The sequence below is a fragment of the Platalea leucorodia genome (assembly GCF_965183815.1).
Source record: "Platalea leucorodia genome assembly, chromosome: 18".
NCBI lineage: Eukaryota > Metazoa > Chordata > Aves > Pelecaniformes > Threskiornithidae > Platalea > Platalea leucorodia.
The window spans coordinates 7,723,759-7,732,167 of record NC_138840.1 but is presented as its reverse complement, the minus strand read 5'-3'; the positions used below and the strand labels follow the sequence as shown (position 1 = coordinate 7,732,167).

Sequence of the window (8,409 nt, the reverse complement as noted above, 5' to 3'; positions counted from 1 at the left end):
AAGGACGGGCACAGGGGATAGCGGGGACCCCATCCTCATCCCCAGCTGGCAACACCCAGCCTCGGGGCTCCTCCAGCCCCGGGGGCACGGACGAAGCCCCCGGGCACCGCTGGGTTATTTTACCTCCTCGGCTCCTGGGCTGCCCAGGACGAGGGAAGGTGGGGGGGCAGATATGGGGGTGCAGGAGCCCCGGGGGTCCCACTGCAGCGCTCCCCCAGCCCCGTGCACGTGGGCACTGGCACTGGGCGGTGGGACGAGGGTGGTGAAGCTGCCAGCGCCGGCCGGGGCGGGGGGCGGCCGCCTTTGACGAGCCCCCAGCTGCTGCCGAAGCCCAGCCGAGCCCGGGGCGGGGGAATTAGCGGGTAAATCCCACGGGAGGCGGGAGGGGCCCCCGGGGCACCCCCGGCCGCACGCCCCGTGCACGCGCCACTGCACCCAGCCGCCGCGTCAGCACAGCGGGGACACGCGGCCCCCCGGGGAGGGGGACCCAGGGGACAGTCCCATCCCCCTGCCCGGCGACACGGAGCAGCGTGGGGGTCCCACCCCACGGGTGCCCCCAGGAGGGGACGGAGGGGCTGCGGTGCTGGGCAGGGCCGTCGTGGGGACAAGGACATCTGCGGGGCTGGGGGGCCCCAGGGCGAGGGGGCCGCGGGCAGCGGGGCGCTCACTTGTGGGGCATGTCCTCCATGCTGACGCGGCCCCAGACGCCCACCACGAAGGTCTCCACCTCGCACTCGTTGACGCCGCGGGCGATGCGGAAATGGCCGCCCTCGCCCCACGCTGTGCCCCAGGAGTTGGCCGCGGTCTGTGGAGGGAACACGGGACACGGCTCAGCGCTGGGCGGCCCAGCTGAACCCCCCCCCATCCCCGAGCTGGATCGCACCTGGGCATGGGAAAGCAGCACTTGCACCCTCCCACCCCAGCGCCTGAGCCCCAACAAACTCGTGACACCCGCCAACACTCACCCAGTATTTTTGGGTCTGGCCATCAGGCAGCTGCTCTTCTCCCCACCTGCATTGGAAGGGCAAGGGCAGTGAGTGGGGGTCCCGGGGCACCCCCTTGGGCTGCACCCCACACTGTGGGCATCACCCTGCCCGGCACCGTGACAGCGGGGTGCTGGGTTCACCCCGCTCATTTCCTGGTCCCAGCACCTCCCCAAGGGCCAGGCCGAGGTGTTTACATCCACTCCCAAAATACAGGCAGGTATATTTAGCTGTGGGGAGGAGGAAGGAAGCTGCTGGCACAGGGCAGCCGGCCCCGCTCCCCTCCTCGGGCTCTGCACCTCCAACCTGCCTCCCTCCATCGGGGGGGCTGAGCACTGCACACTCGTGTCACTTGTGGCTGCAGCCCCAGGGCAAGCATCCCCCCCCAGGCAGGGCTGCCCCTCCATCGCACCCCGCACCCTCCTTCCCTCCCCGCTTCCTCTCCCTGCCCGGAGGAAGGGGACGCCTTTCCTCTCCCGAAGAAAACGCTTCTCCTGCCCGGAGCGGGGCTCTCCGCACCCCCTGAGCCCCCCACGCCACCCCCCACCTACCCGGTGATTTTGACCGAGTGGGTCCCGTGTCTCTGGTGCTTCGGTCCCTTCCCCTCGGCCACCGGCGTGTGCCGATAGATCCCACTCTTGTACATGAAGAAATCCTCGTGCACCTCCAGGATGGCTGCGGGCAGGGGGAGAGGGTCTGGGGACGCCGGCCGTGCCCTGGGGGACGGGGTGCCGAGCTCCCGGGGCTCCTCGTCCCCCACAGCGGAGGATACGGGCACCAGGGACACGGGGCATCGCCCGGGGGGGGAAGGTGGCAGCCAGATCCTCCCCCAAGCAATGTGACAAGACTCAGAGCAGGATTAAAAAAAAAAAAATAAAATAAACCAAAACCAACTGCCGAGACGGAGATTAAATCTCAGGAGTTAATGAGCAACGAGTGCTCGCTGGTGCGGGCAGCGTGATGGGCACCGCGGGGCTGGCGAGAGCACGGCGCTGCCGGGGCACGCGGCTAAACATTAAGCCGGGAGAGCGGCTGAGGTGGGGGGTCCTGGCTCCCACACCGGCTCCCAGCCGGGCAGCTTCCCCCCCCCCACCTCGTCCCCCCCGGCCATTGCAGCACCCAGCTTCGGGGTACGTGGGTGGGGTGCCCACGCCTGCTCCCTACCTTGCACAGGGCCATTCTCCAGCAGCTCCTTCATGATCTCCTTCTCCTGCAAGCACAGAGCCTGGTGGTACTGGGGCCGGGACCCCCGGCACCGCCCTCCCCACCCGCCGGGGATGCAGGCAGAGGCCATTTCGGCACCCGCAGGTGGGTGCTGTGGAGATGCCGGCTGGAGGAGCAGCTCCCCTGGGCGCTCCATGACGGGTTTTCCCTGGCTTCATTTCCGAACTTGACTTTCCCAGGCAAACCACCCCGAACCAAGCCCCTTCCCACTCCCCACACCAAGCGGCTCCCGCTTCGCCCACGCTGGCGGCTTTGCCCGGCCCGGCCCCGGCCCGCGGGCACTCACGCTGGAGGAGAGGCGGTAGGCGGGGGTGGACTGGTAGATCTCGTTGGCGTGGGTCTGGGGGTTGGGGCAGCGGGCCGTCGCCTGCCGCTTGCCCCTGCCCGTGGAGCGGCTGTGCATCATGCAGGGCTGTGCCGCCGGCTGGCTCTCCTGGCTGGTGAAGGGGTAGCACTCGTCCGTCACCACCCTGGCCACAACGACAAGGACATGAGGAGGGGAATGACCACCCGGCTCCATCCTCAAAGCCCCCTCCCCAAAACCCCCTCTCCAAAACCCCCCTCTCCACCCCACCTGGGCTGGCAGCCCTCGGTGCCCCCCTGCCCAAGGGACAGCCCTGGGACAGGATGCGCACGGGGCACCGGGGGTGCCGACCCCGGGCTCCCCCTGGGCAACCTCAGCCTTGAACCCCCCTCCCCCCACCCCAGCACCGGGGCAGCCTCTGCGCCCCGGGCCCGGGCCGGCCCCACTCACCCTCGCCTGCGGAGGTACCACCAGGCGCCGTCCAGCCGGCCCCCGCTGCAGCCCCGCTGGTTGCGGGTGTCGCAGGACAGGAGGTTTTGGGGCGACAGGGCGGGCGTCATGTGTCCCATGGAGTGGATGGAGATGCGGTCCGAGGCGACGGCTGGGAGCGAGCCGGGGGTCAGGGAGCGGTGGCTGCTCCAGGTCCTGCCCCGCTCCCCAGCCCTGCGGCAGCAGGTTTAGTCCCTGTCCCCACCGGCCACCCCATCCCATCCCGTCCCATCTCACCCGCCGTGGAGAAGGCCCAGGAACCGGCGCAGTTGCCCTGGTCCAGGGGCTCGTGAATCATCCCGGGCCACTTTGCGGCTGCGTCGAAGTGCCGGGGCAGCACCTCGTTGGAGTCCATGTTCATCTGCGGAGGCAGAGCCGAGGCATGAGGGGCGCCCACCGCACAGGGACCCCCCACCTGCAGCAGCCCACCCCAGCAGCTCCTGGGGCATCCTCGGAGCCGTGGTCCCCAGCCAGCGTTAGCATCCCCCAGCCCCACTGCAGGGCCCCTCGGGGCCCTGGCTGAGCGCGACCAGGATTTGGGTGCCCCCTGGCTGGATGCCTCAACATTCCCTAAATTTGGGCTCCTCAGCCCTGGCGGTTCATTAGGCAATGACAGCACCAAGTGCCTGGTCTCGGATGCCAGCAAGCATGGCGCTGCCCGGTCGCAAGTGCACGGCGCCGGGTGCCTTGAGCCCCTCATTGTGGCCTCTGGCCGGCTCTCGGCTGGCCGCTGACTCACACCCAGCCTTTCCGCTCCGGGGGTGACGGTGCCCCCACCCCAGCCGCACACAGCTCAGCCTTCCTGGGGAGGACGCGGCCACGACACCCGGCTTATCCCAGAGCAGGAAGCGCCTCTAAAATTAAACCTCGCCGGGAATCAAGGCCACGGCGCCGGGCGTGCACCGCGCACGACGCTCGCTCCCTGCCAGCACCCATGGGACCCCCGGCCGCTGCCCACCCCGAATGGGGGCGGGGGGCGGTTTTGGGTGCAACCCTGGGGCAGGCAGAGGCACCCTGCTCGCAAAGCGCTGGCGCAGCCGGTTCTGCCGACTCAGCAGCTGCGGGGCCGGCTTTCCGATGGGAAACCTGCATGGAGGAGCGGGGGAAAAAACAACACTGGCAGCCCGGGGATTGTCAGGGGGAATTTGCTGAGCTGCTGTCTCCAAACACAAGGGCTGCCCGCAGCACCCACCCGGCACGGCCCCTTCCCTGCCTCCCCCCGGCTGCAGAGCCCCTTCCCGGGGTCGGGGACGCTGCGGGGACATCGCTAGCTGAGGGGATGGTGAAGTGCTGGGTGAAGCCATGGGACAGGCAGGCTCAACCCTTGGCGTGCCTCAGTTTCCCCTCGCATTCGAGGGGCCTGGGCGCTGGGGGGGTGACTCACGTGCATCTCGTTCATGTTCATGACGGTGGGAGAGGGCCGGAATGTGCCCAGGCGGTACCGGATCCCGTCCTCCAGCGTCATGCCCCAGAACTGGCTGTAGTTGGCGGCTCTCCAGCTGTGCAGCAGGAAGGGGCACAGGTCAGGGGTGCCCCAAAAAGCACCAAGGGGCGAAGCATCCCTTCCCCATCCTCCCGCTGCCCAGTCCTTACCTGTAATTGCCCCTGTTGACGGCGTCGATCAGCTCCCCGTCCATCAGGCAGGCGTGGTCCTCGCACTGCCACTGCCCGCCGGGGCCGCAGGTGCTGCAGGGGGGATGGCACCGGAGGGGACAGTCAGCCGGGGAGGGACCGTGTCCCTGGGGTGACCGGGGGAGACCCCGGGCGGGTGCTGCCCACCCCCAGCCAGGGACCCGCTGCCGTCATGGGCAGCCAGCGCGGGGCGGGGGCTGATTCTTGACCGGGGTCTGGGGGTCGCACCATGGCTCAGCGCCTCGGGGTGGGGTGAAGCTGGGCCAAGAGCTGGCGGGCAGCCCTCTGCACGGCCCTGGGGGCTGTCCCCCCCACCCCGGTCCCCGCAGGAGCCCGGAGGGCAGACAGAGCATGGGACAAAAAATCAGCTGAAAAGCAGCCAGGCCTGCAGACATCAGAGCGGGGCTTGGACGCCAGCCCGGGAGGGGATTCGGGGCTGGCTGTCCCTCCCTGGGGCAAGCCACTCTGGCCAGGTTAGCCGGGAGCCCTGCGGCACCCATGGGGAGACCCAGGGCAGGGGGTGGCTGGGGGTGATGTGCCGGGTCCGGGTCCCCCCGGGCAGCCCTGGGCTGTGCTCCCCCCGCATGGCGAGCAATGCTTGGCATGCTCCCTCCTGCCCGCCGGCCAAGCTCCCGGCACTCTCTTCCCTTTTAAGGAGCCGTGTGAGGCCGGAGCCGTGCCCCGCCAGCCCGGTCCCGATCCCACCGGCGGCACCTGCACCCCCAGCACTTGCTGCATCCCCATCCCCGAGCGCTCCCGGTGCTGCGCTGGTGACCCCACATCTGGCTGTTAACTCCTCGGGGACTCCCGTGGCAGCACCCTGGGGTGCAGTCAGCTGGGTGCCCACAGCAGCCCCCTCTGCTTCACCCAAGCATTGCATTTGCCCCCTGCCAACCCCCCCCAGACCCCGCGGGAGCTGGGCAGGGACAAGGTCTGGGGTGAAACACTGCAGGAATTGCAGCTCTCCTGGTGCCAAGTGCGGGGGAAGAGGGTTTCGGCAGAAAAACCTCAGCCCCCGGAGGCCAGCGCTGTTGGGGAAGGGATGCTTTCCCAGCAGCAGGGACCAGTCATCCAAGTGCATAGCTCGGGGACCTTGACCTTCCCCCGGGGCTCGGGGACATCCTCCAGCCCCGCATGCCTCCGCGCCACGGTCCCGGAGAAACGCCAGGCAGCACTGGGGCTTCAGGGAGGGGTCGGGCTGGCTTTTCACCTCCAGCTCCAGCGCACACGCCTGCACACACGTGCACACACACGTGCTCATGCCCTTACACACACCCCAGATGGAGCCTTTGATTTCCCTTATCTGCCGTATCGTTGCGATCCAGCCAGCCCCGCTGTGTTTGCTCCTTTTCTACGGGCAGATCTGCGCCCGCAGGTTCCCCTATCCCCCACCTCCGGGATGCCATTAATACCACCGCAGCCGTTTCCAGATAAACCCCACGCTGCTCGCTAATGCAAACAGCGAGCTCCTGGCGTGCAGCGCAGACGGGCTGCTTGCACCCAAGCAGGCGGCGGGGCCGGACTCTGGCCGCCTGGCATGGAGCCGTGGCGGCTGTCAGCTGCAGGCGCGTCCCGTCAGGCTTGGGCAAGCTGGGCTTGGACCAGCACGGCCAGAAAAACCCCGGCAGCGCCAGGCCCGCGTCGGCTAACCCGGCGGAGCGAGCGGCTCCCACAAAGGCATGTGCTGAAACTTGGGAGCGGCTCAAGGCCCCGGGCTCTCTGCTCCGAATATGCCAGAGCAAAGGCATTTGGCACCTGGCCCCCGCCACCCAGCTCGGGCCCTGAGCTCCCGCTCCCGCCGAGCCGGCTGCAGGCAGCCCTGGCGCTCGCGGGCCTCCCGACGCCCTGGGCACGTAGCACGCCGGCGCCGCACCAGCGGTGCCCACACGGCACGGGGAGCGCGGAGGCACTCACCACAGGTTGCAGTTCTCCCGGTACGTGGCTCCGGTGGGGTAGCTGCGGCCGGCACGGGCACAGCCTGGATGGGAGAGGGGAGAGCCCTGGTGAGCGCCCAGCTGCATCGGGGGTCCCGCCAGCACCCCCATGGCTCCAGGGGGTAAATACCAAGGGGAAAAATAAATGCAGTCCTTAAAGCCAGGTGGGTGCTCGGCTGCACCTCGGCACCTCCAGACCCGTGTGCCCGTCCAGCCAGGGCACGATGGGGACCAGCTTGTGCCCCACAGTGCAGGGTGGGAGCAGGGCTGGCCCAGCGCCGGGAGGGTTAACCGTGGGGCTGCCGAGCAGAGCCGGCCTTGCACGCACAGGCTGGCGGGACCGGGATAAAGGGGCCAGTTGTACCCGGGAGCTGGCTCCGCTCTGCAGGGACTTCTTAGAGAGCCTTGTGCTGCACGGCGGGGGCTGCCCATGCCCCCCGCTTGCCCCCGGCCGCCCTGCCCGCTCCAGCTGCCAGGCGGGTTAAGTCAGGGCCAGCATCTGCCTGCCCCAGACATGACCGGGAAAGCCAGGATGGAGCACCATCCACCCCTGCTCTGCCCCACAGGTACATGCTGCCGGAGCTGCCCCTCTGCCCTCCTGCCCCCCGCAGCCCTGCCCGTGGGGAGGCACAGGGGATGGGCTGCGGGGCCACGGGCTGCTCCCAGCCCTGGTTTTGGGAGCCCGGCCCCAACCCTGCCACTTTGCACGAGTTTCCACAGCTCCAAGGGGTCCGGAGTGGCTCTGCAGCGTGGGCAGGGCTGTGGGGTGTCACATCCACCTGCATCCATTATCCAGAGGGGCACCAGCGGCATCACACAGCACATCGGGCACCTCAGGGCCGGCCCCTGGCACCCACGGACCCCTGCCCGGCTGGGCTGGGGGCTGCCTCACCTGGGGCTTTGGGGAAGGGGGCCGGGATGCCCAGGCAGTACTCCCAGAAGTCAGGGCAGCAGTCGGAGATGGTGCGGTTGCAGAAGAGGTCGCAGTAGCAGAGGGTGTCGTGGTAGGGCACGGTGCAGCCGTCGTCGCGGCCGTGGCAGCAGACGTCCCCTCGCTGGCAGTAGGACCCGCCAGCATCGTAGACCCCGTGCTCGTACAAGCCGGGGGCCAGCTCCCGGCGGGTGCGCACCCGGGAAGCCAGGGCCGCCCCGGCCAGCGGCCAGAGGCAGAGCAGGGCCCGCAGCAGGCGCATGTTGTCAGCAATGTCCCCAGACCTGCAGCCGCTGCAGAGGGAGGGCAGTGAGCGGGTGGGGGGCAGCCCGGGGCCGGGGGTCCTGCAGGCCCAGGGCAGCCCTGCTCCCTACGCCAGCCCCATCCCGCTGGGTCGCCCACCCCAGCCAGCACCCAGCTTGCCGCCTGCCGAGCCCTGAGCCCTATCCCAGGGCACCTCGCCACCTCCACGCCCTCCCCCGGGACGCTCAAAATCTTCAGGTTTCTTAACTCCCCTTGTGACCACCCTGGCTCCGGGGACCCGCAGCGCGATGCCCCAAAACACCGGCTTCCCCCCGGGTGCTCGCTCCCCGGGCGGCCGAGGGGCCCCATCCCCACCCACGCCTTAGCCCCCGGCTCCAGAAGCAAAACCCCAGCGGGACGGGACCCCCCAGGGCACCCGGGGAGGGGCTGCCCGGCCCCCGGTCCCCGGTCCCCGCCGCGGGCAGTGCGATGAGCTCCCAGGTCTCAGCCCGCGGGGCCGGGGGGACGCTGGGGGCCGGGGGGACGCTGGGGACCGTGGGAGAAGGAGAAGGGGAGGGGGGGGCTGGTCCGGGGAACCCACGGGGAACCCACGGGGCACGACCCCCCCCCGGCCCCGTACCTGCCGCGCCCGCCGCTCCGCGCCGCGCC

At 69.7% G+C, this 8,409-nt stretch overlaps 1 protein-coding gene across 1 annotated transcript in view; it reads right to left on the bottom strand.

Annotated features, from left to right (window-relative positions):
• TINAGL1 (tubulointerstitial nephritis antigen like 1) overlaps positions 1-8,409 on the bottom strand; it is an 8,617-nt gene extending 208 nt beyond the window's left edge. The window contains exons 1-12 of the mRNA XM_082329706.1: positions 8,381-8,409; positions 7,459-7,790; positions 6,547-6,610; positions 4,594-4,686; positions 4,385-4,499; positions 3,238-3,361; positions 2,962-3,112; positions 2,494-2,677; positions 2,148-2,193; positions 1,535-1,658; positions 966-1,011; positions 1-805 (exon numbers count right to left, since the gene is read on the bottom strand). The exon at positions 1-805 is cut by the window's left edge and continues 208 nt beyond it. Of these exons, the coding sequence (XP_082185832.1) occupies positions 665-805; positions 966-1,011; positions 1,535-1,658; positions 2,148-2,193; positions 2,494-2,677; positions 2,962-3,112; positions 3,238-3,361; positions 4,385-4,499; positions 4,594-4,686; positions 6,547-6,610; positions 7,459-7,759 (1,389 nt within the window). The 5' untranslated portion in view covers positions 7,760-7,790; positions 8,381-8,409 and the 3' untranslated portion in view covers positions 1-664. The remainder of the gene's footprint in view (positions 806-965; positions 1,012-1,534; positions 1,659-2,147; positions 2,194-2,493; positions 2,678-2,961; positions 3,113-3,237; positions 3,362-4,384; positions 4,500-4,593; positions 4,687-6,546; positions 6,611-7,458; positions 7,791-8,380) is intronic.